The sequence below is a fragment of the Eucyclogobius newberryi genome, unplaced genomic scaffold (assembly GCF_026437365.1).
Source record: "Eucyclogobius newberryi isolate DKJ021-1_F unplaced genomic scaffold, fEucNew1.0.hap1 SCAF_3, whole genome shotgun sequence".
NCBI lineage: Eukaryota > Metazoa > Chordata > Actinopteri > Gobiiformes > Gobiidae > Eucyclogobius > Eucyclogobius newberryi.
The window spans coordinates 41089342-41116715 of record NW_027315945.1 but is presented as its reverse complement, the minus strand read 5'-3'; the positions used below and the strand labels follow the sequence as shown (position 1 = coordinate 41116715).

The following is a 27374-nucleotide window of genomic DNA, read 5'->3' as shown; positions in this document are numbered from 1 at the left end:
GAGGCGTGTTCGGGGAGACGTGTTCGGGGAGGCGTGTTCGGGGAGGCGTGTTCAAGGAGGCGTGTTCAGGGAGGCGTGTTCGGGGAGGCATGTTCGGGGAGACGTGTTCGGGGAGGCGTGTTCAAGGAGGCGTGTTCAAGGAAGCGTGTTTGGGGAGACGTGTTCAGGGAGACGTTTTTAGGGAGACGTGTTCAGGGAGGCGTGTTCAGGGAGGCGTGTTCAAGAGGCGTGTTTGGGAAGACGTTTTCAGGGAGACGTGTTCAAGGAGGCGTGTTCAGGGAGGCGTGTTCAAGGAGGCGTGTTCAAGGAGGCGTGGTCAAGGAGGCGTGTTCAGGGAGACGTTTTCAGGGAGACGTGTTCAAGGAGGCGTGTTCGGGGAGACGTGTTCAAGGAGGCGTGTTCAGGGAGACGTGTTCAAGGAGGCGTGTTCAGGGAGACGTTTTCAGGGAGACGTGTTCAGAGAGGCGTGTTCAAGGAGGCGTGTTCAAGGAGGCGTGTTCAGGGAGACGTTTTCAGGGAGGCGTGTTCAGGGAGACGTGTTCAGGGAGACGTTTTCAGGGAGACGTGTTCAAGGAAGCTTGTTCAGGGAGACGTGTTCAGGGAGACGTGTTCAGGGAGACGTGTTCAGGGAGACGTGTTCAGCGAGGCGTGTTCAGGGAGACGTGTTCAGGGAGGCGTGTTCAGGGAGGCGTGTTCAGGGAGACGTGTTCAGGGAGGCGTGTTCAGGGAGGCGTGTTCAGGGAGGCGCGTTCAGGGAGGCGTGTTCAGGGAGACGTGTTCAGGGAGACGTGTTCAGGGAGGCGTGTTCAGGGAGGCGTGTTCAGGGAGACGTGTTCAGGGAGGCGTGTTCAGGGAGGCGTGTTCAGGGAGGCGTGTTCAGGGAGGCGTGTTCAGGGAGGCGTGTTCAGGGAGGCGTGTTCAGGGAGACGTGTTCAGGGAGACGTGTTCAGGGAGGCGTGTTCAGGGAGGCGTGTTCAGGGAGACGTGTTCAGGGAGGCGTGTTCAGGGAGGCGTGTTCAGGGAAGCGTGTTCAGGGAAGCGTGTTCAGGGAGGCGTGTTCAGGGAGGCGTGTTCAGGGAAGCGTGTTCAGGGAAGCGTGTTCAGGGAGGCGTGTTCAGGGAGGCGTGTTCAGGGGTAGATAAATGTTTTTATTTTCACAGTTTTAATAAAATGTCAATGTAAAACGAGTCATTGTGTTTCCAGGTCTGAACGATGGAGAAAGAGCCAGAAGTAAGTTAACCCTGAACACGGCCCCTGAACACGGCCCCTGAACACGGCCCCTGAACACGGCCCCTGAACACGGCCCCTGAACACGGCCCCTGAACACGACCCAGCTCCACTGAGCACAGAGTGTTAAAGGAACCTTAACCCTGCAGGGCTCAGTAGATGGCACAAAGATTATACAAAGTCTTTTACAGTTTTAGGCTGAATCACATCTGATATAAACCCTGGGGTCTATGTGTCCTAAAGGTGTTCAATGTGTCCTAAAGGTGTTCAATGTGTCCTAAAGGTGTCCAATGTGTCCTAAAGGTGTTCAATGTGTCCTAAAGGTGTCCAATGTGTCCTAAAGGTGTCCAATGTGTCCTAAAGGTGTTCAATGTGTCCTAAAGGTGTCCAATGTGTCCTAAAGGTGTTCAATGTGTCCTAAAGGTGTTCAATGTGTCCTAAAGGTGTTCAATGTGTCCTAAAGGTGTTCAATGTGTCCTAAAGGTGTCCAATGTGTCCTAAAGGTGTTCAATGTGTCCTAAAGGTGTCCAATGTGTCCTAAAGGTGTTCAATGTGTCCTAAAGGTGTCCAATGTGTCCTAAAGGTGTTCAATGTGTCCTAAAGGTGTTCAATGTGTCCTAAAGGTGTCCAATGTGTCCTAAAGGTGTTCAATGTGTCCTAAAGGTGTCCAATGTGTCCTAAAGGTGTTCAATGTGTCCTAAAGGTGTCCAATGTGTCCTAAAGGTCCTCCGAGCTTCACACTTTGCTTTTTGTCCCTCAGTGTTCCCGTACCCTGTTCCTCCCATCGAGGAAAACATGTTGAGTGAAGGCAAACTGCTCAAGCCCTGGGACGCCAAGAAGGTAGAGACCCCCAACACCTGACTTCTAACACCTGACTTCTAACACCTGACTTCTAACACCTGACTTCTAACACCTGACTTCTAACACCTGACTTCTAACACCTGACTTCTAACACCTGACTTCTAACACCTGACTTCTAACACCTGACTTCTAACACCTGACTTCTAACACCTGACTTCTAACACCTGACTTCTAACACCTGACTTCTAACACCTGACTTCTAACACCTGACTTCTAACACCTGACTTCTAACACCTGACTTCTAACACCTGACTTCTAACACCTGACTTCTAACACCTGACTTCTAACACCTGACTTCTAACACCTGACTTCTAACACCTGACCCCCAACACCTGACTTCTAACACCTGACTTCTAACACCTGACTTCTAACACCTGACCCCAACACCTGACCCCAACACCTGACTTCTAACACCTGACTTCTAACACCTGACTTCTAACACCTGACCCCAACACCTGACCCCCAACACCTGACCCCCAACACCTGACTTCTAACACCTGACTTCTAACACCTGACCCCCAACACCTGACTTCTAACACCTGACCCCCAACACCTGACCCCCAACACCTGACCCCAACACCTGACCCCTAACACCTGACCCCCAACACCTGACTTCTAACACCTGACCCCCAACACCTGACCCCAACACCTGACCCCCAACACCTGACTTCTAACACCTGACCCCAACACCTGACTTCTAACACCTGACCCCCAACACCTGACCCCCAACACCTGACCCCAACACCTGACCCCTAACACCTGACCCCCAACAGCTGACTTCTAACACCTGACCCCCAACACCTGACCCCAACACCTGACTTCTAACACCTGACCCCCAACAGCTGACTTCTAACACCTGACCCCCAACACCTGACCCCAACACCTGACCCCCAACACCTGACCCCCAACACCTGACTTCTAACACCTGACCCCTAACACCTGACCCCCAACAGCTGACTTCTAACACCTGACCCCCAACACCTGACCCCAACACCTGACCCTTGACCTCTGACCTGGTGCTGTGTCTGTTCTAAACTTGATGGTTCTGTTGCAGTTGCCGATGTTTTCGTCTCGACCCAAATCGTGTGAAGTCCCAGATATTAAGTAAGTCCTTTAAATCTGAGACGACATTAAAGGGTCGAATCTGACGAGCGTTTTAGAGAAATACAAAGATCATTTGAAAAGACAAAGTACATGACATTATTGTGTTTACAAAGATCATTTGAAAAGACAAAGTACATGACATTATTGTGTTTACAAAGATCATTTGAAAAGACAAAGTACATGACATTATTGTGTGTGAAACGTTAGATATTTTCACTGTAGTTACAGTGAATAATGTGTTTTCTTTTACACAAACGATTCAAGCGTTAATGAGCCACTAAAAACAATCAAGAATGTGCTTAACAACATTATTTAAAGGGCCCATGACAGGTTTTTACTCTTTTCTAATGTTGACTTTATTTGATGTATTTATACCTGTTGTACATATACTTAATAGTTTTACACCGATCGAGCAGGTATTTGTGGAGAAAACGTTTATAAATGTGTAGAAAATGACAGGAAGTGACATCACACCAGGGATACTCATACAGGAAGTGACATCACACCAGTGACGCTCATACAGGAAGTACATCACACCAGTGACGCTCATATAGGAAGTGACATCACACCAGGGACGCTCATACAGGAAGTGACATCACACCAGGGACACTCATACAGGAAGTGACATCACACCACTGACGCTCATGCAGGAAGTGACATCACACCAGGGATACTGACACGGGAAGTGACATCACACCAGGGACGCTCATACAGGAAGTGACGTCACACCAGTGACGCTCATACGGGAAGTGACATCACACCAGGGACACTCATACAGGAAGTGACATCACACCAGGGACACTGATACAGGAAGTGACATCACACCAGTGACGCTCATACAGGAAGTGACGTCACACCAGTGACGCTCATACGGGAAGTGACATCACACCAGGGACACTCATACAGGAAGTGACATCACACCAGGGACACTGATACAGGAAGTGACATCACACCAAGGACACTCATACAGGAAGTGACATCACTCCAGGGACACTCATACAGGAAGTGACGTCACACCAGTGACGCTCATACGGGAAGTGACATCACTCCAGGGACACTCATACAGGAAGTGACGTCACACCAGTGACGCTCATACGGGAAGTGACATCACACCAGGGACACTCATACAGGAAGTGACATCACACCAGGGACACTGATACAGGAAGTGACATCACACCAGTGACGCTCATACAGGAAGTGACATCACACCAGGGACGCTCATACAGGAAGTGACATCACACCAGGGACACTCATACAGGAAGTGACATCACACCAGGGACGCTCATACAGGAAGTGACATCACACCAGGGACGCTCATACAGGAAGTGACATAACACCAGGGACGCTCATACAGGAAGTGACATCACACCAGGGACGCTCATACAGGAAGTGACATCACACCAGGGACGCTCATACAGGAAGTGACATCACACCAGGGACGCTCATACAGGAAGTGACATCACACCAGGGATACTCATACAGGAAGTGACATCACACCAGGGATACTCATACAGGAAGTGACATCACACCACTGACGCTCATACAGGAAGTGACATCACACCAGGGACACTCATACAGGAAGTGACATCACACCAGGGATACTCATACAGGAAGTGACATCACACCAGGGACGCTCGTTCCAGTCAAAGTTTATGCAGAATTTACACAAAAGAAACAACTTTTTTGACTCTCTAAATATAATAATAATGATATTATTATTATTAAATAATAGATGCGACTCAGGGGTGTAGCGTTTGGAGCTGGAGCTCCTTTAGGGCCTGATCTTCAAAGTCTTCTTCTTCTGTCCTCAGTATCTTCACGTCTCCGGAGCAGCCCTCGGCGGTGGCGCACGGCGTTCCTTCGGCGCTGAACACCGGCGGCTCGTTACCGGACCTGTCCATCCTTCACTTTCCGTCGCCGCTGCCGACGCCGCTCGACCAGGACGAGCCCGGAGCGTTCCCAGGGGCCTCGTCTCTGAGCGGGGGCAGCAGTACCGGGAACCTGGCCTCCACACTCACGCAGCTGGGCATCAACGCCGGCAACGCGGGGCCCGGAGGGAACTACCACCAGCACGGGGCCGGTGAGCAAAACGTGACGAAACGTGGCGAAACGTGACGAAACGTGGCGAAACGTGACGAAACGTGGCGAAACGTGGCGAAACGTGACGAAACGTTGCGAAACGTGACGAAACGTGGCGAAACGTGGCGAAACGTGGCGAAACGTGACGAAACGTGGCGAAACGTGGCGAAACGTGGCGAAACGTGACGAAACGTGGCGAAACGTGACGAAACGTGGCGAAACGTGGCGAAACGTGACGAAACGTGGCGAAACGTGGCGAAACGTGGCGAAACGTGACGAAACGTGACGAAACGTGGCGAAACGTGACGAAACGTGGCGAAACGTGGCGAAACGTGGCGAAACGTGGCGAAACGTGGCGAAACGTGATGAAACGTGACAAAACGTGACGAAACGTGGCGAAACGTGGCGAAACGTGGCGAAACGTGGCGAAACGTGGCGAAACGTGACGAAACGTGGCGAAACGTGGCGAAACGTGGCGAAACGTGACGAAACGTGACGAAACGTGGCGAAACGTGGCGAAACGTGACGAAACGTGACGAAACGTGACGAAACGTGGCGAAACGTGGCGAAACGTGGCGAAACGTGGCGAAACGTGACGAAACGTGACGAAACGTGGCGAAACGTGACAAGACGTGACGAAACGTGGCGAAACGTGACGAAACGTGGCGAAACGTGATGAAACGTGACAAAACGTTGTGGCGAAACGTGACGAAACGTGACCAAAGAGACAAAACGTGACAAGACGTGACGAAACGTGGCGAAACGTGACGAAACGTGACGAAACGTGACGAAACGTGACGAAACGTGGCAAAACGTGGCAAAACGTGACTAAAGAGACAAAACGTGATGAAACGTGGCAAAACGTGACAAAACGTGACAAAACGTCGTGGCGAAACGTGACGAAACGTGGCAAAACGTGATGAAACGTGGCAAAACGGGCCAAAACGGGGCAAAACGTGACCAAAGAGACAAAACGTGACAAAACGTGACAAAACGTCGTGGCGAAACGTGACGAAACGTGGCGAAACGTGATGAAACGTGATGAAACGTGACAAAACGTGACAAAACGTGACAAAACGTGATGAAACGTGACAAAACGTGATGAAACGTGACAAAACGTGACAAAACGTGACCAAAGAGACGAAACGTGACAAGACGTGACGAAACGTGGCGAAACGTGACGAAACGTGGCAAAACGTGACCAAAGAGACAAAACGTGACAAAACGTCGTGGCGAAACGTGACGAAACGTGACAAAACGTTGTGGCGAAACGTGACGAAACGTGACCAAAGAGACGAAACGTGACGAAACGTGACCAAAGAGACAAAACGTGACAAGACGTGACGAAACGTGGCGAAACGTGACGAAACGTGACGAAACGTGACGAAACGTGGCGAAACGTGATGAAACGTGACAAAACGTTGTGGCGAAACGTGACGAAACGTGACCAAAGAGACAAAACGTGACAAGACGTGACGAAACGTGGCGAAACGTGACGAAACGTGACGAAACGTGACGAAACGTGACGAAACGTGGCAAAACGTGGCAAAACGTGACTAAAGAGACAAAACGTGATGAAACGTGGCAAAACGTGACAAAACGTGACAAAACGTCGTGGCGAAACGTGACGAAACGTGGCAAAACGTGATGAAACGTGACAAAACGTCGTGGCGAAACGTGACGAAACGTGACCAAAGAGACAAAACGTGGCGAAACGTGACGAAACGTGACGAAACGTGATGAAACGTGGCAAAACGTGACTAAAGAGACAAAACGTGATGAAACGTGGCAAAACGGGCCAAAACGGGGCAAAACGTGACCAAAGAGACAAAACGTGACAAAACGTGACAAAACGTCGTGGCGAAACGTGACGAAACGTGATGAAACGTGACAAAACGTGACAAAACGTGACAAAACGTGACAAAACGTGATGAAACGTGACGAAACGTGGCGAAACGTGATGAAACGTGACAAAACGTGACGAAACGTGGCGAAACGTGATGAAACGTGACAAAACGTGACGAAACGTGGCGAAACGTGACGAAACGTGACCAAAGAGACAAAACGTGACAAGACGTGACGAAACGTGGCGAAACGTGACGAAACGTGACGAAACGTGACGAAACGTGGCGAAACGTGATGAAACGTGACAAAACGTTGTGGCGAAACGTGACGAAACGTGACCAAAGAGACAAAACGTGACAAGACGTGACGAAACGTGGCGAAACGTGACGAAACGTGACGAAACGTGACGAAACGTGACGAAACGTGGCAAAACGTGGCAAAACGTGACTAAAGAGACAAAACGTGATGAAACGTGGCAAAACGTGACAAAACGTGACAAAACGTCGTGGCGAAACGTGACGAAACGTGGCAAAACGTGATGAAACGTGACAAAACGTCGTGGCGAAACGTGACGAAACGTGACCAAAGAGACAAAACGTGGCGAAACGTGACGAAACGTGACGAAACGTGATGAAACGTGGCAAAACGTGGCAAAACGTGACTAAAGAGACAAAACGTGATGAAACGTGGCAAAACGGGCCAAAACGGGGCAAAACGTGACTAAAGAGACAAAACGTGATGAAACGTGGCAAAACGGGCCAAAACGTCGTGGCGAAACGTGACGAAACGTGGCAAAACGTGATGAAACGTGACAAAACGTCGTGGCGAAACGTGACGAAACGTGACCAAAGAGACAAAACGTGGCGAAACGTGACGAAACGTGACGAAACGTGATGAAACGTGGCAAAACGTGGCAAAACGTGACCAAAGAGACAAAACGTGACAAAACGTGACAAAACGTCGTGGCGAAACGTGATGAAACGTGACAAAACGTGACAAAACGTGACAAAACGTGACAAAACGTGATGAAACGTGACGAAACGTGATGAAACGTGGCAAAACGTGGCAAAACGTGACTAAAGAGACAAAACGTGATGAAACGTGGCAAAACGGGCCAAAACGGGGCAAAACGTGACCAAAGAGACAAAACGTGACAAAACGTGACAAAACGTCGTGGCGAAACGTGATGAAACGTGACAAAACGTGACAAAACGTGATGAAACGTGACAAAACGTGATGAAACGTGACAAAACGTGACGAAACGTGGCAAAACGTGACCAAAGAGACGAAACGTGGCAAAACGTGACCAAAGAGACGAAACGTGGCAAAACGTGACCAAAGAGACGAAACGTGGCAAAACGTGACCAAAGAGACGAAACGTGACGAAACGTGACCAAAGAGACGAAACGTGGCGAAACGTGACAAAACGTGACGAAACGTGGCGAAACGTGACAAAACGTGACCAAAGAGACAAAACGTGACAAGACGTGACGAAACGTGGCAAAACATGACAAAACATGATAAAACATGACAAAACATGCATGTTCCTTAAAGGTGCCATAACATGCTTTTTTCACATTTCGTAGTCTATCCTAAGTGTATAATTGGTGACGCGTGCCTGTGGTTATGACGCGGTCTTACCCCACCGCCCGTCAGTTTGGAGATTTGTGGAAAGGAGATAGTCTGTAATAAAGCTAAAAACTGCGGGAATCAATCAAAAAACACTCTGGACATATATGAAGCACAAAAAGCAATGTAAGACGGTTAAAAGCTCTGAAAAGTTGATTTTGCATGTTATGGGACCTTTAATTTTTCAATTATTTTTTTATTTTCCAAAACGGCTTTAAGTATTGATTTTGTGAACTTTAAGCAAGACATACTTTAAACAGAAGGAAACAGATTCTCCTCGTGCTTTTACTGACAGAGGCTGGAGACGTCTGAGGGGCACCAGCCCGACCAGGCAGTTTAGACCGAGGGGCACCAGCCCGACCAGGCAGTTTAGACCGAGGGGCACCAGCCCGACCAGGCAGTTTAGACCGAGGGGCACCAGCCCGACCAGGCAGTTTAGACCGAGGGGCACCAGCCCGACCAGGCAGTTTAGACCGAGGGGCACCAGCCCGACCAGGCAGTTTAGACCGAGGGGCACCAGCCCGACCAGGCAGTTTAGACCGATTTGTGCAGCAGCTGCACGGTTCTTTTTGCATTTAGACTGGGAGGCTAGAATAGTTCTACTCTGTCTTTAGTTCTTTATCAGTTCAAAACTAACAAGGCCTCGACTGTTGGAGATGTTGCAGGAGCAGCTCCACAAGCCACAGTTCAAACAGACGCAGACAGATCAAAGCTGGGAACACATACGTATTCTACGAAGCACAAGGCGGAAAACAATCAATAGATGATGTCATTTGACCTCTTATTCAATTAGAAACACGATGTGCGATGCGTCCTGGTGTCATGTTTTTCATGAATGCAACAGAGTCAGTAGTTTTTAACCTGCAGTGTTTCCTAGAGCCTCGATCTGTTCTGACATTTATTTTTGGTTGAGGGCCCCAGACCCCACTGAGGATGTATGCAATATTCATAAAATATATAGATTAACAAAAATAAACTAAATAGTCACTTTAAGGTTGCATTATTTACATCTTGGAAGTGGGTTCGGGGCATTTCTGAGCTAAGGGCCGGCCCCTAAGCCCAGGGGCCCAGCGAGAGAAACCAGGGCAGCGTTGGAGCGAGCTGTGGGGTATTTTTAGGAATACGATTTCACCTGCTTCTTTCACCTGGGACAAAGAAAAGAGGCCGGCGTCTCCCCGCGGGGCCCCAAACCGTTTCACCCTCCACACACGGAGCCGGTATTTGGACCGGGACGGAGCACAAACATCAGCTGAACACGTCTGAACGAGAACTTAACCTGGACAAAAGCGTTCAGAAGATCATTCATCCGCTCGCCTGTCCTTTTGAGAGTGCTCGCGTGTCCTAAACCAGGACTAAACCAGGTCTAAACCAGGACTAAACCAGGACTAAACCAGGTCTAAACCAGGACTAAACCAGGACTAAACCAGGTCTAAACCAGGACTAAACCAGGACTAAACCAGGACTAAACCAGGTCTAAACCAGGACTAAACCAGGACTAAACCAGGTCTAAACCAGGACTAAACCAGGTCTAAACCAGGACTAAACCAGGACTAAACCAGGTCTAAACCAGGACTAAACCAGGACTAAACCAGGACTAAACCAGGTCTAAACCAGGACTAAACCAGGACTAAACCAGGACTAAACCAGGTCTAAACCAGGACTAAACCAGGACTAAACCAGGTCTAAACCAGGACTAAACCAGGTCTAAACCAGGACTAAACCAGGACTAAACCAGGACTAAACCAGGTCTAAACCAGGACTAAACCAGGACTAAACCAGGTCTAAACCAGGACTAAACCAGGACTAAACCAGGACTAAACCAGGACTAAACCAGGTCTAAACCAGGTCTAAACCAGGTCTAAACCAGGACTAAACCAGGACTAAACCAGGACTAAACCAGGACTAAACCAGGTCTAAACCAGGTCTAAACCAGGTCTAAACCAGGACTAAACCAGGACTAAACCAGGACTAAACCAGGACTAAACCAGGACTAAACCAGGTCTAAACCAGGTCTAAAGCAGGTCTAAAGCAGGTCTCTGTTTTGCAGGCATGATGGCATCTCTACAGAGCGCACTCAGTAACCCGTCGCTGCCGTCGTCGCTGAGTAATCCAAACCTGCAGTCGTCCCTGAGCAGCCACTCTTTCCCAGCGTCGCTTCACTCCTCAGTGTCAAACCCGTCCCTCCAGTCGTCTCTGCACTCATCGCTGTCCAATCCCTCGTTACAGTCGTCTCTAAGCTCCTCCCCCTCGTCTCTGAGCAGCCAATCGCTACACTGCCCGTCGTCTCTGAGCAGCCAATCGCTGCACTCGTCGCTCAGCAGCTCGTCCCTGCAGTCGGGAGGAGGAAACCCTGCGTACTGCGGCGGCTTGGGCGGGGCCTCGCTCAGCACGTCGCCGCGACGACGGGCGCAGCTATCACCGTTGATTCTGCCGATGGGCGTCGAGTCGCGGAGGCATCACGCCAAGCAGTTCTCCCCGACGATCTCACCTACACTGTCATCCATAACACAGGTACTGCACACGGCCAGCAGGGGCAGCACTGAGCCACACACACACACGACCAGCAGGGGCAGCACTGAGCCACACACACACACGGCCAGCAGGGGCAGCACTGAGCCACACACGACCAGCAGGGGCAGCACTGAGCCACACACAAACACGACCAGCAGGGGCAGCACTGAGCCACACACAAACACGACCAGCAGGGGCAGCACTGAGCCACACACGACCAGCAGGGGCAGCACTGAGCCACACACACACACGGCCAGCAGGGGCAGCACTGAGCCACACACACACACGACCAGCAGGGGCAGCACTGAGCCACACACGACCAGCAGGGGCAGCACTGAGCCACATTGTAGAGTAGAATCATAAAGAATGATTTGCTGTGTGTTCAGGGCGTCCCGCTGGACACCAGTAAACTGCCTCTGGACCAGCGACTGCCTCCGTTTCCTCTGAGCCAGAACCAGCAGCGACTGCAAACGCAACAGATGCACAACCTGAGGAACAGCATAAGCCACCAAGCATCGCAGCAGCAGCACTACGCAACGGTACGTACCAAAGAAACCGCGCTACGCAACGGTACGTACCAAAGAAACCGCGCTACGCAACGGTACGTACCAAAGAAACCGCGCTACGCAACGGTACGTACCAAAGAAACCGCTCTACGCAACGGTACGTACCAAAGAAACCGCTCTACGCAACCGTACGTACCGAAGAAACCGCTCTACGCAACGGTACGTACCAAAGAAACCGCGCTACGCAACGGTACGTACCAAAGAAACCGCTCTACGCAACCGTACGTACCAAAGAAACCGCGCTACGCAACGGTACGTACCAAAGAAACCGCGCTACGCAACGGTACGTACCAAAGAAACCGCGCTACGCAACGGTACGTACCAAAGAAACCGCTCTACGCAACCGTACGTACCGAAGAAACCGCGCTACGCAACGGTACGTACCAAAGAAACCGCGCTACGCAACGGTACGTACCAAAGAAACCGCTCTACGCAACCGTACGTACCAAAGAAACCGCGCTACGCAACGGTACGTACCAAACAAACCGCGCTACGCAACGGTACGTACCAAAGAAACCGCGCTACGCAACGGTACGTACCAAAGAAACCGCGCTACGCAACGGTACGTACCAAAGAAACCGCTCTACGCAACCGTACGTACCAAAGAAACCGCGCTACGCAACGGTACGTACCAAAGAAACCGCGCTACGCAACGGTACGTACCAAAGAAACCGCGCTACGCAACGGTACGTACCAAAGAAACCGCTCTACGCAACCGTACGTACCGAAGAAACCGCTCTACGCAACGGTACGTACCAAAGAAACCGCGCTACGCAACGGTACGTACCAAAGAAACCGCTCTACGCAACCGTACGTACCAAAGAAACCGCGCTACGCAACGGTACGTACCAAAGAAACCGCGCTACGCAACGGTACGTACCAAAGAAACCGCGCTACGCAACGGTACGTACCAAAGAAACCGCTCTACGCAACCGTACGTACCGAAGAAACCGCGCTACGCAACGGTACGTACCAAAGAAACCGCGCTACGCAACGGTACGTACCAAAGAAACCGCTCTACGCAACCGTACGTACCAAAGAAACCGCGCTACGCAACGGTACGTACAAAACAAACCGCGCTACGCAACGGTACGTACCAAAGAAACCGCGCTACGCAACGGTACGTACCAAAGAAACCGCGCTACGCAACGGTACGTACCAAAGAAATCGCTCTACGCAAGGGTACGTACCAAAGAAACCGCTCTACGCAACCGTACGTACCAAAGAAACCGCGCTAGGCAACGGTGCTAACCAAAGAAACCGCGCTACGCAACGGTACGTACCAAATAAACCGCGCTACGTAACGGTACGTACCAAAGAAACCGCTCTACGCAACCGTACGTACCAAAGAAACCGCGCTAGGCAACGGTGCTAACCAAAGAAACCGCGCTACGCAACGGTACGTACCAAAGAAACCGCGCTACGTAACGGTACGTACCAAAGAAACCGCGCTAGGCAACGGTGCTAACCAAAGAAACCGCGCTACGCAACGGTACGTACCAAAGAAACCGCGCTACGTAACGGTACGTACCAAAGAAACCGCGCTACGCAACCGTACGTACCAAAGAAACCGCGCTACGTAACGGTACGTACCAAAGAAACCGCGCTACGCAACGGAACGTACCAAAGAAACCGCGCTACGCAACGGTACGTACCAAAGAAACCGCGCTACGCAAGGGTACGTACCAAAGAAATCGCTCTACGCAAGGGTACGTACCAAAGAAACCGCGCTACGCAACGGTACGTACCAAAGAAACCGCTCTACGCAACGGTACGTACCAAAGAAATCGCTCTACGCAAGGGTACGTACCAAAGAAACCGCTCTACGCAACGGTACGTACCAAAGAAACCGCGCTAGGCAACGGTGCTAACCAAAGAAACCGCACTACGCAACGGTACGTACCAAAGAAACCGCTCTACGCAACGGTACGTACCAAAGAAACCGCGCTACGCAACGGTACTAACCAAAGAAACCGCGCTACGCAACGGTACGTACTAAAGAAAGCGCGCTACGCAACGGTACGTACCAAAGAAACCGCGCTACGCAACCGTACGTACCAAAGAAACCGCTCTACGCAACCGTACGTACCAAAGAAACCGCGCTACGCAACGGTACGTACCAAAGAAACCGCGCTACGCAACGGTACGTACCAAAGAAGCCGCTCTACGCAACGGTACGTACCAAAGAAACCGCGCTACGCAACGGTACGTACCAAAGAAACCGCGCTACGCAACCGTACGTACCAAAGAAACCGCGCTACGCAACGGTACGTACCAAAGAAACCGCGCTATGCAACTGTACGTACCAAAGAAACCGCGCTACGCAACCGTACGTACCAAAGAAACCGCGCTACGCAACGGTACGTACCAAAGAAACCGCGCTACGCAACCGTACGTACCAAAGAAACCGCGCTACGCAACGGTACGTACCAAAGAAACCGCGCTACGCAACTGTACGTACCAAAGAAACCGCGCTACGCAACCGTACGTACCAAAGAAACCGCTCTACGCAACGGTACGTACCAAAGAAACCGCTCTACGCAACGGTACGTACCAAAGAAACCGCTCTACGCAACGGTACGTACCAAAGAAACCGCTCTACGCAACCGTACGTACCAAAGAAACCGCTCTACGCAACCGTACGTACCAAAGAAACCGCGCTACGCAACGGTACGTACCAAAGAAACCGCGCTAGGCAACGGTGCTAACCAAAGAAACCGCACTACGCAACGGTACGTACCAAAGAAACCGCGCTACGCAACCATACGTACCAAAGAAACCGCGCTACGCAACGGTACTAACCAAAGAAACCGCGCTACGCAACGGTACTAACCAAAGAAACCGCGCTACGCAACGGTACGTACCAAAGAAACCGCGCTACGCAACGGTACGTACCAAAGAAACCGCGCTACGCAACGGTACTAACCAAAGAAACCGCGCTACGCAACGGTACGTACCAAAGAAACCGCGCTACGCAACGGTACTAACCAAAGAAACCGCGCTACGCAACGGTACTAACCAAAGAAACCGCGCTACGCAACGGTACGTACCAAAGAAACCGCGCTACGCAACGGTACGTACCAAAGAAACCGCTCTACGCAACCGTACGTACCAAAGAAACCGCTCTACGCAACCGTACGTACCAAAGAAACCGCACTACGCAACGGTACGTACCAAAGAAACCGCGCTACGCAACGGTACTAACCAAAGAAACCGCGCTACGCAACGGTACGTACCAAAGAAACCGCTCTACGCAACCGTACGTACCAAAGAAACCGCGCTACGCAACGGTACGTACCAAAGAAACCGCTCACATAACTTTAAAATATTATTACTGTAGTAGAAGTAAGTAATAGTAGAAAAGTATTAGGAGAAATACTGAGTTTGAATAAGTGCATGAAAAATCTAAATATGTTTCAGTGAATCAGACACTAACTGTTCAGATGGTTTCACGTTGTCAACACAAAGCTTTGTCCCTTTACTCACAGTGGGACGAGGAACCGACTCTGGTCCTCATGGGAGGGCATCTGACACAGCCTCTCTGTCCACAGCAGCAGAGGGCCATGTCCCTGAACACGCTGAGCTCTCCTCTCATAAAGAGCGAGTCGCCGTTGGACCACTGCAGCTCGTCCACTTCCTGTCCGAGTCAGCTCAAACAGGAAGTGGAGTCGGATCAGAGACGCACGTTACCACAGCTACAGCAAATCAGCCACAACCTGGCAACGGACCTGGGCCTGTACAACGTGAGTCCCACGCCGCGCACACCATGCACGCCGCGCACACCATGCACGCCGCGCACACCGCGCACACCATGCACGCCGCGCACACCTTTCAATCCTTTGTCTCTTTTTTCTGGAGGCAATGTCTATAATTTGTCCTCTCAAGACTGCTTTAGGTGTATTCTGTCTAAATCTGCTTCAGAGTTTAGATCTGTCGTTACTGAAGAGAGATGAATAGTCTGTTCTGGAGTAGATTATATGCAGATTAGAAAAGTGGGTGTGCCCCAAACGTGAACATTAAGTCAGGAAGTAAGAGCTGCGGGTTAGAAATGATCTGTATTTGATCTTTTTTTACTTAAACAGCCTGTTTTAGTGAAATTGGGTCAATACTGCATGTTGGAGCGCCCCCTGGTGGTGCTGTGATGTAGAGTTCAGCGCTGCATGTTGGAGCGCCCCCTGGTGGTGCTGTGATGTAGAGTTCAGCGCTGCATGTTGGAGCGCCCCCTGGTGGTGCTGTGATGTAGAGTTCAGCGCTGCATGTTGGAGCGCCCCCTGGTGGTGCTGTGATGTAGAGTTCAGTGCTGCATGTTGGAGCGCCCCCTGGTGGAGCTGTGATGTAGAGTTCAGTGCTGCATGTTGGAGCGCCCCCTGGTGGAGCTGTGATGTAGAGTTCAGTGCTGCATGTTGGAGCGCCCCCTGGTGGTGCTGTGATGTAGAGTTCAGTGCTGCATGTTGGAGCGCCCCCTGGTGGAGCTGTGATGTAGAGTTCAGCGCTGCATGTTGCAGCGCCCCCTGGTGGAGCTGTGATGTAGAGTTCAGTGCTGCATGTTGGAGCGCCCCCTGGTGGAGCTGTGATGTAGAGTTCAGTGCTGCATGTTGGAGCGCCCCCTGGTGGAGCTGTGATGTAGAGTTCAGTGCTGCATGTTGGAGCGCCCCCTGGTGGAGCTGTGATGTAGAGTTCAGTGCTGCATGTTGGAGCGCCCCCTGGTGGTGCTGTGATGTAGAGTTCAGTGCTGCATGTTGGAGCGCCCCCTGGTGGAGCTGTGATGTAGAGTTCAGTGCTGCATGTTGGAGCGCCCCCTGGTGGAGCTGTGATGTAGAGTTCAGTGCTGCATGTTGGAGCGCCCCCTGGTGGTGCTGTGATGTAGAGTTCAGTGCTGCATGTTGGAGCGCCCCCTGGTGGTGCTGTGATGTAGAGTTCAGTGCTGCATGTTGGAGCGCCCCCTGGTGGAGCTGTGATGTAGAGTTCAGTGCTGCATGTTGGAGCGCCCCCTGGTGGAGCTGTGATGTAGAGTTCAGTGCTGCATGTTGGAGCGCCCCCTGGTGGTGCTGTGATGTAGAGTTCAGTGCTGCATGTTGGAGCGCCCCCTGGTGGAGCTGTGATGTAGAGTTCAGCGCTGCATGTTGGAGCGCCCCCTGGTGGTGCTGTGATGTAGAGTTCAGCGCTGCATGTTGCAGCGCCCCCTGGTGGAGCTGTGATGTAGAGTTCAGTGCTGCATGTTGGAGCGCCCCCTGGTGGTGCTGTGATGTAGAGTTCAGTGCTGCATGTTGGAGCGCCCCCTGGTGGTGCTGTGATGTAGAGTTCAGTGCTGCATGTTGGAGCGCCCCCTGGTGGAGCTGTGATGTAGAGTTCAGTGCTGCATGTTGGAGCGCCCCCTGGTGGTGCTGTGATGTAGAGTTCAGTGCTGCATGTTGCAGCGCCCCCTGGTGGTGCTGTGATGTAGAGTTCAGTGCTGCATGTTGGAGCGCCCCCTGGTGGTGCTGTGATGTAGAGTTCAGTGCTGCATGTTGGAGCGCCCCCTGGTGGAGCTGTGATGTAGAGTTCAGTGCTGCATGTTGGAGCGCCCCCTGGTGGAGCTGTGATGTAGAGTTCAGTGCTGCATGTTGGAGCGCCCCCTGGTGGAGCTGTGATGTAGAGTTCAGTGCTGCATGTTGGAGCGCCCCCTGGTGGAGCTGTGATGTAGAGTTCAGTGCTGCATGTTGGAGCGCCCCCTGGTGGAGCTGTGATGTAGAGTTCAGTGCTGCATGTTGGAGCGCCCCCTGGTGGAGCTGTGATGTAGAGTTCAGTGCTGCATGTTGGAGCGCCCCCTGGTGGAGCTGTGATGTAGAGTTCAGTGCTGCATGTTGGAGCGCCCCCTGGTGGAGCTGTGATGTAGAGTTCAGTGCTGCATGTTGGAGCGCCCCCTGGTGGTGCTGTGATGTAGAGTTCAGTGCTGCATGTTGGAGCGCCCCCTGGTGGAGCTGTGATGTAGAGTTCAGTGCTGCATGTTGGAGCGCCCCCTGGTGGTGCTGTGATGTAGAGTTCAGTGCTGCATGTTGGAGCGCCCCCTGGTGGTGCTGTGATGTAGAGTTCAGTGCTGCATGTTGGAGCGCCCCCTCGTGGAGCTGTGATGTAGAGTTCAGTGCTGCATGTTGGAGCGCCCCCTGGTGGTGCTGTGATGTAGAGTTCAGTGCTGCATGTTGCAGCGCCCCCTGGTGGTGCTGTGATGTAGAGTTCAGTGCTGCATGTTGGAGCGCCCCCTGGTGGTGCTGTGATGTAGAGTTCAGTGCTGCATGTTGGAGCGCCCCCTGGTGGAGCTGTGATGTAGAGTTCAGTGCTGCATGTTGGAGCGCCCCCTGGTGGTGCTGTGATGTAGAGTTCAGTGCTGCATGTTGGAGCGCCCCCTGGTGGAGCTGTGATGTAGAGTTCAGTGCTGCATGTTGGAGCGCCCCCTGGTGGTGCTGTGATGTAGAGTTCAGTGCTGCATGTTGGAGCGCCCCCTCGTGGAGCTCTAAAGCTCTAAATGACCACAAAGCTCACGTGTTTCTTCTCCGTCAGGACGCGTTGTTCAACTCTCTCCTGGACGATCCGTACCTGAGTCTGCAGCTCACAGGGAAGTCCAACCAGCAGGTGAGAACATCCCAGAACGCAGTGGCAGGAGCGCAGACGTGACCTTTGTGTTTGTCCCAGTTCTCCTCAGATCCTGCTTCAGACGGACTTTCCCTGAACCACTCGGGTCTGAGCTGCCACGGTCTGGAGCGGACTCACTCTGTGGACCTCCAGGACGCCAACCAGAACCAGAGCCACGTCTACGGACAAGAGGCTCGCCACAACGTCCCCAACATCATCCTGACCGGTGAAAGAAGAGAAACACACACTGTCCTTCTCAGACCTGGTTTGGACCTGGTTTAGTCCTGGTTTAGTCCTGGTTTAGACCTGGTTTAGACCTGGTTTAGTCCTGGTTTAGTCCTGGTTTAGACCTGGTTTAGACCTGGTTTAGACCTGGTTTAGTCCTGGTTTAGTCCTGGTTTAGACCTGGTTTAGTCCTGGTTTAGTCCTGGTTTAGTCCTGGTTTAGACCTGGTTTAGACCTGGTTTAGTCCTGGTTTAGTCCTGGTTTAGTCCTGGTTTAGACCTGGTTTAGACCTGGTTTAGACCTGGTTTAGTCCTGGTTTAGTCCTGGTTTAGACCTGGTTTAGTCCTGGTTTAGTCCTGGTTTAGTCCTGGTTTAGACCTGGTTTAGACCTGGTTTAGACCTGGTTTAGTCCTGGTTTAGTCCTGGTTTAGACCTGGTTTAGTCCTGATTTAGTCCTGATTTAGACCTGGTTTGGTCCTGGTTTAGACCTGGTTTAGTCCTGGTTTAAACCTGGTTTAGTCCTGGTTTAGACCTGGTTTAGTCCTGGTTTAGACCTGGTTTAGTCCTGGTTTAGTCCTGGTTTAGTCCTGGTTTAGTCCTGGTTTAAACCTGGTTTGGTCCTGGTTTAGACCTGGTTGGTTTAGACCTGGTTTAGTCCTGGTTTAGTCCTGGTTTAGTCCTGGTTTAAACCTGGTTTAGTCCTGGTTTAGACCTGGTTTGGACCTGGTTTAGTCCTGATTTAGTCCTGATTTAGACCTGGTTTGGTCCTGGTTTAGACCTGGTTTGGTCCTGGTTTAAACCTGGTTTAGTCCTGGTTTAGACCTGGTTTAGACCTGGTTTAGTCCTGGTTTAGTCCTGGTTTAGTCCTGGTTTAGTCCTGGTTTAGACCTGGTTTAGACCTGGTTTAGTCCTGGTTTAGTCCTGGTTTAGTCCTGGTTTAGTCCTGGTTTAAACCTGGTTTAGTCCTGGTTTAGTCCTGGTTTAGTCCTGGTTTAGACCTGGTTTAGACCTGGTTTAGTCCTGGTTTAGTCCTGGTTTAGACCTGGTTTAGACCTGGTTTAGACCTGGTTTAGTCCTGGTTTAGTTCTGGTTTAGTCCTGGTTTAGACCTGGTTTAGACCTGGTTTAGACCTGGTTTAGTCCTGGTTTAGACCTGGTTTAGTCCTGGTTTAGACCTGGTTTAGACCTGGTTTAGACCTGGTTTAGTCCTGGTTTAGTCCTGGTTTAGTCCTGGTTTAGTCCTGGTTTAAACCTGGTTTAGTCCTGGTTTAGTCCTGGTTTAGTCCTGGTTTAGTCCTGGTTTAAACCTGGTTTAGTCCTGGTTTAGTCCTGGTTTAGTCCTGGTTTAGTCCTGGTTTAAACCTGGTTTAGTCCTGGTTTAGTCCTGGTGTAACCCTTGTTTCCTTGTTGCTAGGCGACTCTCCGCCCGGCCTGTCAAAGGAGATTGCCAGCGCTCTGTCCCACGTCCCGGGTTTTGAGATGGACCCGTTTTCTCTGGACGACCCTCTGAGGATGGACCCTCTGGCCCTGGACATGCTGGACGGGGACCTGATGCTGGCCGACCCGGCTGTGGAGGACTCCTTCAGATCTGACCGGCTGAAGTAACCGTCCCGGGCCACGCCCTCTCAGAACCCTCGCAAGTCCCGGGCCACGCCCTCTCAGAACCCTCTCAAGCCCCGGGCCACGCCCTCTCAGAACCCTCTCAAGTCCCGGGCCACGCCCTCTCAGAACCCTCTCAAGCCCCGGGCCACGCCCTCTCAGAACCCTCTCAAGCCCCGGGCCACGCCCTCTCAGAACCCTCTCAAGTCCCGGGCCACGCCCTCTCAGAACCCTCTCAAGTCCCGGGCCACGCCCTCTCAGAACCCTCTCAAACACACGGCGCCGTCACGTCCATGTCACACTAACATTTCTGCTTCTGGAAGTCCAAACATCTGATATTAGAGTTCTAAAGCCGAGCGTCCGCTGTCCTCCTGTGGACCTCCTCCTCCTCCTGTGAACCTCCTCCTCCTCCTGTGAACCTCCTCCTCCTCCTGTGTACCTCCTCCTCCTCCTGTGAACCTCCTCCTCCTCCTGTGAACCTCCTCCTCCTCCTGTGTACCTCCTCCTCCTCCTGTGAACCTCCTCCTCCTCCCGTGGACCTCCTCCTGTGAACCTCCTCCTCCTGTGTACCTCCTCCTCCTCCTGTGAACCTCCTCCTCCTCCTCCCGTGGACCTCCTCCTGTTAACCTCCTCCTCCTGTGGACCTCCTCCTCCTCCTGTGAACCTCCTCTCGCTGCAGAACATCTCACGTTCCCTTGTTTGTTCTGTTTGAAGTGTCTGAAGCTTCAGGTTCTTCAGGTTCTTCTGGTTCTTCAGGTTCTTCAGGTTCTTCTGGTTCTTCAGGTTCTTCTGCAGTGGACTCCCGGCTTTAGTCAGGACTGAAGGATCCAGCTCTGTTGATCAGCCTCAAACTCTCCAACTCTTATTTATGATTCAGAACCAGAAATGCCATATTTACATCTTAACATCCAAACAGAAGCTTCAATTCAAGAGACAAAGTTTCTGTGACGGCCTCGACCTCCACCTCAGCGTTGACCTTTGCGTTGACCTCGGCCTCGGCGCTGACCTCGGCATTGGCCTCGGTGTTGACCTCGGCCTCGGCGTTGGGCGCGTTAGGGTTTCGTTGGGGTCGTTGGGCTCGTTGAGGTCGTTGGGGTCGTTGAGGTCGTTGGGCTCGTTGAGGTCGTTGGGTTCGTTGAGGTCGTTGGGTTCGTTGGGGTCGTTGAGGTCGTTGGGCTCGTTGGGGTCGTTGAGGTCGTTGAGATCGTTGGGGTCGTTGGGCTCGTTGGGGTCGTTGAGGTCGTTGGGCTCGTTGAGATCGTTGGGGTCGTTGAGGTCGTTGGGCTCGTTGAGATCGTTGGGGTCGTTGAGGTCGTTGAGGTTGTTGGGCTCGTTGAGGTCGTTGGGGTCGTTGGGCTCGTTGAGATCGTTGGGGTCGTTGGGCTCGTTGAGGTCGTTGGGGTCGTTGAGATCGTTGGGGTCGTTGAGGTCGTTGAGGTCGTTGGGGTCGTTGGGCTCGTTGAGATCGTTGGGGTCGTTGAGGTCGTTGGGCTCGTTGGGGTCGTTGGGCTCGTTGAGGTCGTTGAGGTCGTTGGGCTCGTTGAGGTCGTTGGGCTCGTTGAGGTCGTTGGGCTCGTCGAGGTCGTTGGGGTCGTTGAGGTCGTTGGGCTCGTTGAGGTCGTTGGGGTCGTTGAGGTCGTTGGGCTCGTTGAGGTCGTTGGGCTCGTTGAGGTCGTTGGGCTCGTTGAGGTCGTTGGGGTCGTTGGGCTCGTTGAGGTCGTTGGGCTCGTTGAGGTCGTTGGGCTCGTTGAGGTCGTTGGGCTCGTCGAGGTCGTTGGGCTCGTTGAGGTCGTTGAGGTCGTTGGGCTCGTTGAGGTCGTTGGGCTCGTTGAGGTCGTTGAGGTCGTTGGGCTCGTTGAGGTCGTTGGGCTCGTTGAGGTCGTTGGGCTCGTTGAGGTCGTTGGGCTCGTTGAGGTCGTTGGGCTCGTTGAGGTCGTTGGGGTCGTTGAGGTCGTTGGGCTCGTTGAGGTCGTTGGGGTCGTTGAGGTCGTTGGGCTCGTTGAGGTCGTTGGGCTCGTTGAGGTCGTTGGGCTCGTTGAGGTCGTTGGGCTCGTTGGGGTTTCGTTGCCTTTTGTGAGATTCGGAGTTCGCTCGATGTTTTGGCGAAACACGAGACTTTCACAGACGGAGCTGCACTGGACTCCGCCCACTCCCCCATGTGACATGTGACACGTGTCACATGATCATTCGTTTCATCAGATTCTTTGTTTTAAATTGTTTTTACTCTGAATTTCAGTCGATTAATTATTCACTTTTCATTTATTTCAAATATTCACTGCATATTTTTAAAACCCTCGAATTCAACTGAGCTGGAGCTAAAACCCCTCCCCTTCCTCCTCTTGCTCCTCCCCTTCCTCCTCTTGCTCCTCCCCTTCCTCTTCTTGCTCCTCCCCTTCCTCCTCTTGCTCCTCCCCTTCCTCCTCTTGCTCCTCCCCTTCCTCTTCTTGCTCCTCCCCTTCCTCTTCTTGCTCCTCCCCTTCCTCTTCTTGCTCCTCCCCTTCCTCCTCTTGCTCCTCCCCTTCCTCTTCTTGCTCCTCCCCTTCCTCCTCTTGCTCCTCCCCTTCCTCCTCTTGCTCCTCCCCTTCCTCCTCTTGCTCCTCCCCTTCCTCCTCTTGCTCCTCCCCTTCCTCAGTCAGGAGTTAGGTTTATATACTTTGTACTTTATAGTAAAAGGTACATTTTTGGGGGAATTTTCAAATTTTAATTTAGCGACTGAAATTCTAAATAAAAGTGTTTTTTTCAGAGTGAAACAAAAGAAATGAAAAGTTCATCAGTGAAAATAGAAAATCTGATGAAACACGAAGACGATGAAGTCAAACATGAACTGAACCTGGTTCAGCTTTTCTAACGTCTCCTGAACACGGGGAAGCGTCTCGGGGGAGGGAAGTCCACTTTTAGACCCTTTAAAACCTTTTACACAGGATAAAGTCTTGAAGAGGAAATAAGCCATGAGTTTTACACTTAAACAGATTTAAACGTTTCTAATGAAAAGAACGACTTTATTTAAATTCTTAAATATATTTTTAGGGTTAAAATCTTATGCCACAAATATATTTATCTCATAATGCACTTTAAAAACCCCGAGGAGACGGGAAACCAGAAGACTTCTGTCCCACCACCAGAGGACAGTGTTGTCCTGTCCCACCACCAGAGGACAGTGTTGTCCTGTGTCCCACCACCAGAGGACAGTGTTGTCCTGTCCCACCACCAGAGGACAGTGTTGTCCTGTCCTACCACCAGAGGACAGTGTTGTCCTGTCCTACCACCAGAGGACAGTGTTGTCCTGTCCCACCACCAGAGGACAGTGTTGTCCTGTCCCACCACCAGAGGACAGTGTTGTCCTGTCCTACCACCAGAGGACAGTGTTGTCCTGTCCTACCACCAGAGGACAGTGTTGTCCTGTCCCACCACCAGAGGACAGTGTTGTCCTGTCCTACCACCAGAGGACAGTGTTGTCCTGTCCTACCACCAGAGGACAGTGTTGTCCTGTCCCACCACCAGAGGACAGTGTTGTCCTGTCCTACCACCAGAGGACAGTGTTGTCCTGTCCCACCACCAGAGGACAGTGTTGTCCTGTCCTACCACCAGAGGACAGTGTTGTCCTCTGTCCCACCACCAGAGGACAGTGTTTTCCTCAGACTTCATGTCCTCATGTCCTCAGACTTCATGTCCTCATGTCCTCATGTCTCTGATTTCCCGTCTGGAGCGTTTTGTTTAGAAAGACACAGATTTAAAAGAATCAGAACTTTCAGGTTGATCATATTTCTTTCATATTTCAGATGAAACACTTTGAACTCAGGATCAAACACGAGGACTAAAAGTGAAGCTGAACCATCCAAATGAACAACAACAGCGTTTAAAGCATATTTTTGCTAAAAGTCTTTTTATAAATACATTTTATGACTTTTTTCAACAAATTCAATCTGTTTTATGGGAAATGTAACTCACTTTGTCGATGGTTTACCCCGTCCATCGCCATGGAGACCACAAATATGACAGATCATTCACAAATATTACCCATAATTCCCATGGAAACTTTGAAGTTCTGAAGCAGATCAAATCAAAGCATTGAAACTGTGACTCGCCTCCATCTCTCTGTCTATGATTCACTGTGATCGACAGCGCTAAGCCCCGCCCCTCGCCCCGCCCCTCTCTTCTTCTGTACATAAAAGTGAGTTGATATATTCCGCTTCGTGGCCTCAGACGCATGAGCGAGGGACTACTTTACGTCAGCGTGTTCATCCGCCGAGTCTTTTTCACACCTTTAGATTCAGTTTCATCTGTTTCATCTCTGTAATCTATGCATTTACACTTCAAACAGAAACTGATTCGACAAACATCATATTGAAACGTGGAATTTGACGGATCCAAATATATAAATGATAAACTGTAAAATAAATATGCATTATTACTGTGGTTTGTACCAGTTTGAAATAAGATTGACTTTTGTAAGTGACCGAAGTGCGTTTTCAACAGAACCAGATTTATATTTAGAGTTTGAGCTCAAATCCACATTTAGAGCTTCTATTTATCTAACTTTATGAACTTCTAACACTCGTTACTGAAATGAGACGTTTAAACGGCTTAAATATGAATGTTTTATGAGTTTGAGTTTTGTTGTTGTTGTCAAACCTGGATTTTAATGTGGGAGGAGTCGGTCGGCGCTGGAAGCCGATTGGACAAAGTTTGTAAAGAGGCGTGGCTTTCGAAATTATTAATGATTTGTGCTAAATTTCAGAAATGTTTTGATTTTAAATTTAGTTTTGAGATTAACTTTAACAAACCTGTGCAGTTTATGAGGGCGTCAGTGACCCGTCAGTGACCCGTCAGTGACCCGTCAGTGACCCGTCAGTGACGGGTCTGTGACCCGTCAGTGACCCGTCAGTGACCAGTCAGTGACCCGTCTGTGACCCGTCTGTGACCAGTCAGTGACCCGTCTGTGACCCGTCAGTGACCCGTCAGTGACCCGTCAGTGACCCGTCAGTGACCAGTCAGTGACCAGTCAGTGACCCGTCTGTGACCCGTCTGTGACCCGTCTGTGACCCGTCAGTGACCCGTCAGTGACCAGTCTGTGACCCGTCAGTGACCCGTCTGTGACCCGTCAGTGACCCGTCTGTGACCCGTCTGTGACCCGTCAGTGACCCGTCTGTGACCCGTCAGTGACCCCCGTCAGTGACCCGTCTGTGACCCGTCAGTGACCCGTCTGTGACCCGTCTGTGACCCGTCAGTGACCCGTCAGTGACCCGTCTGTGACTTGTCAGTGACCCGTCTGTGACTTGTCAGTGACCCGTCTGTGACCCGTCTGTGACCCGTCAGTGACCCGTCTGTGACCCGTTAGTGACCCGTCTGTGACTTGTCAGTGACCAGTCAGTGACCCGTCAGTGACCCGTCAGTGACCCGTCAGTGACCCGTCTCTGACCCGTCTGTGACCCGTCTGTGACCCAAAGTACCACACAATCAGAGAACCACGATCAGATGTCTGGCCCAACAAACAAACAAACAAACAAACAAACAAACAAACAGAGACGTTTGCTCTTGGGGACTTGAATGGGGGACTCTCTGGTTAATGGGCCACTGTCTGTGTAAATGTTTCATAATTGTGCCATAAATGTGGAAGTGACACAGACGAGAAACACTTATAATAACTAACAATAAACGAAGCTCCAAATCGGTCACTCTGTTACTTTTCTAGAGACTTCTCTCTAGAGGCTTCTCTGGAGAGAAGCCTCTAGAGAGAAGCTTCTCTGGAGAAACTTCTCTCTGGAGGCTTCTCTGGAGAAACTTCTCTCTGGAGGCTTCTCTGGAGAAACTTCTCTCTGGAGGCTTCTCTGGAGAAACTTCTCTCTGGAGGCTTCTCTAGAGGCTTCTCTGGAGAAGCTTCTCTCTAGAGGCTTCTCTGGAGAGAAGCCTCTAGAGAGAAGCTTCTCTGGAGAAACTTCTCTCTGGAGGCTTCTCTGGAGAAACTTCTCTCTGGAGGCTTCTCTAGAGGCTTCTCTGGAGAAGCTTCTCTCTGGAGGCTTCTCTCTGGAGGCTCCTCTGGAGAAACTTCTCTCTGGAGGCTTCTCTCTGGAGGCTTCTCTCTGGAGGCTCCTCTGGAGAAACTTCTCTCTGGAGGCTTCTCTAGAGGCTTCTCTGGAGAAGCTTCTCTCTGGAGGCTTCTCTCTGGAGGCTTCTCTGGAGAAACTTCTCTCTGGAGGCTTCTCTCTGGAGGCTTCTCTCTGGAGGCTCCTCTGGAGAAACTTCTCTCTGGAGGCTTCTCTCTGGAGGCTTCTCTCTGGAGGCTCCTCTGGAGAAACTTCTCTCTGGAGGCTTCTCTCTGGAGGCTTCTCTCTAGAGGCTTCTCTGGAGAAGCTTCTCTGGAGGCTCCTCTGGAGAAGCTTCTCTCTGGAGGCTTCTCTCTAGAGGCTTCTCTAGAGGCTTCGTGTGTGCTTCGGGTCTGTGTTTCCTGATCGTGTGAGTGGAGATGTGCTCGACGCCGTTATGCAACAAAACCAGGCTGGGATCCGTTTAAGGCCATATTTCATATTTCATATTTCATATTTCGTACTTTTTCATATTTTGTATTTGTTGTATAATAATTAAACTGCTTGTTGTTTCTTTTTTAGCCTCATAAATATCGCGTCTGCTTCTTTGTATTTGAATCATAAATGTTCAGATGTTTGACCCGAGCTGCATCTTTTACACCAAATAAACATGAAACTAAACCTGCCTGAGTGCGTGACCTTTGACCCTCCAGGAAGCGCTGCGTGACCTTTGACCCTCCAGGAAGCGCTGCGTGACCTTTGACCCTCCAGGAAGCGCTGCGTGACCTTTGACCCTCCAGGAAGCGCTGCGTGACCTTTGACCCTCCAGGAAGCGCTGCGTGACCTTTGACCCTCCAGGAAGCGCTGCGTGACCTTTGACTTAAGTCAGTGTTAATAATAATAATAATAATAACTTTTATTTATATAGCCCTTTTCAGTGACCCAAAGACGCTGAACATATATAAAAAAAGGGGGTGTATTTACAGACAGGGGGGGACAACACGTACAGAACACATTAATATACAGATAAAATGAACAAGACAGAAGAAGTAGAGAGAAAAAGATGGGGATGTAACAGGGGGTAGAAGAGTAGGCAA

General features: G+C 51.2%; 1 protein-coding gene across 4 annotated transcripts in view; it reads left to right on the top strand.

The window, feature by feature from the left end:
- The window catches only part of LOC140373898 (CREB-regulated transcription coactivator 2-like), a 45311-nt gene extending 23546 nt beyond the window's left edge, over positions 1 to 21765 (top strand). The window contains exons 6-15 of one of the 4 annotated variants that reach the window (XM_072460627.1): positions 1204 to 1230; positions 1988 to 2067; positions 3143 to 3192; positions 5004 to 5272; positions 10793 to 11256; positions 11643 to 11795; positions 15311 to 15565; positions 18360 to 18431; positions 18492 to 18657; positions 20070 to 21765. In XM_072460627.1, the coding sequence (XP_072316728.1) occupies positions 1204 to 1230; positions 1988 to 2067; positions 3143 to 3192; positions 5004 to 5272; positions 10793 to 11256; positions 11643 to 11795; positions 15311 to 15565; positions 18360 to 18431; positions 18492 to 18657; positions 20070 to 20260 (1727 nt within the window). In that variant the 3' untranslated portion in view covers positions 20261 to 21765. The remainder of the gene's footprint in view (positions 1 to 1203; positions 1231 to 1987; positions 2068 to 3142; positions 3193 to 5003; positions 5273 to 10792; positions 11257 to 11642; positions 11796 to 15310; positions 15566 to 18359; positions 18432 to 18491; positions 18658 to 20069) is intronic. The other 3 variants (XM_072460624.1, XM_072460626.1, XM_072460625.1) reach the window with 3 other exon arrangements.
- Positions 21766 to 27374: the final 5609 nt, after the last annotated feature.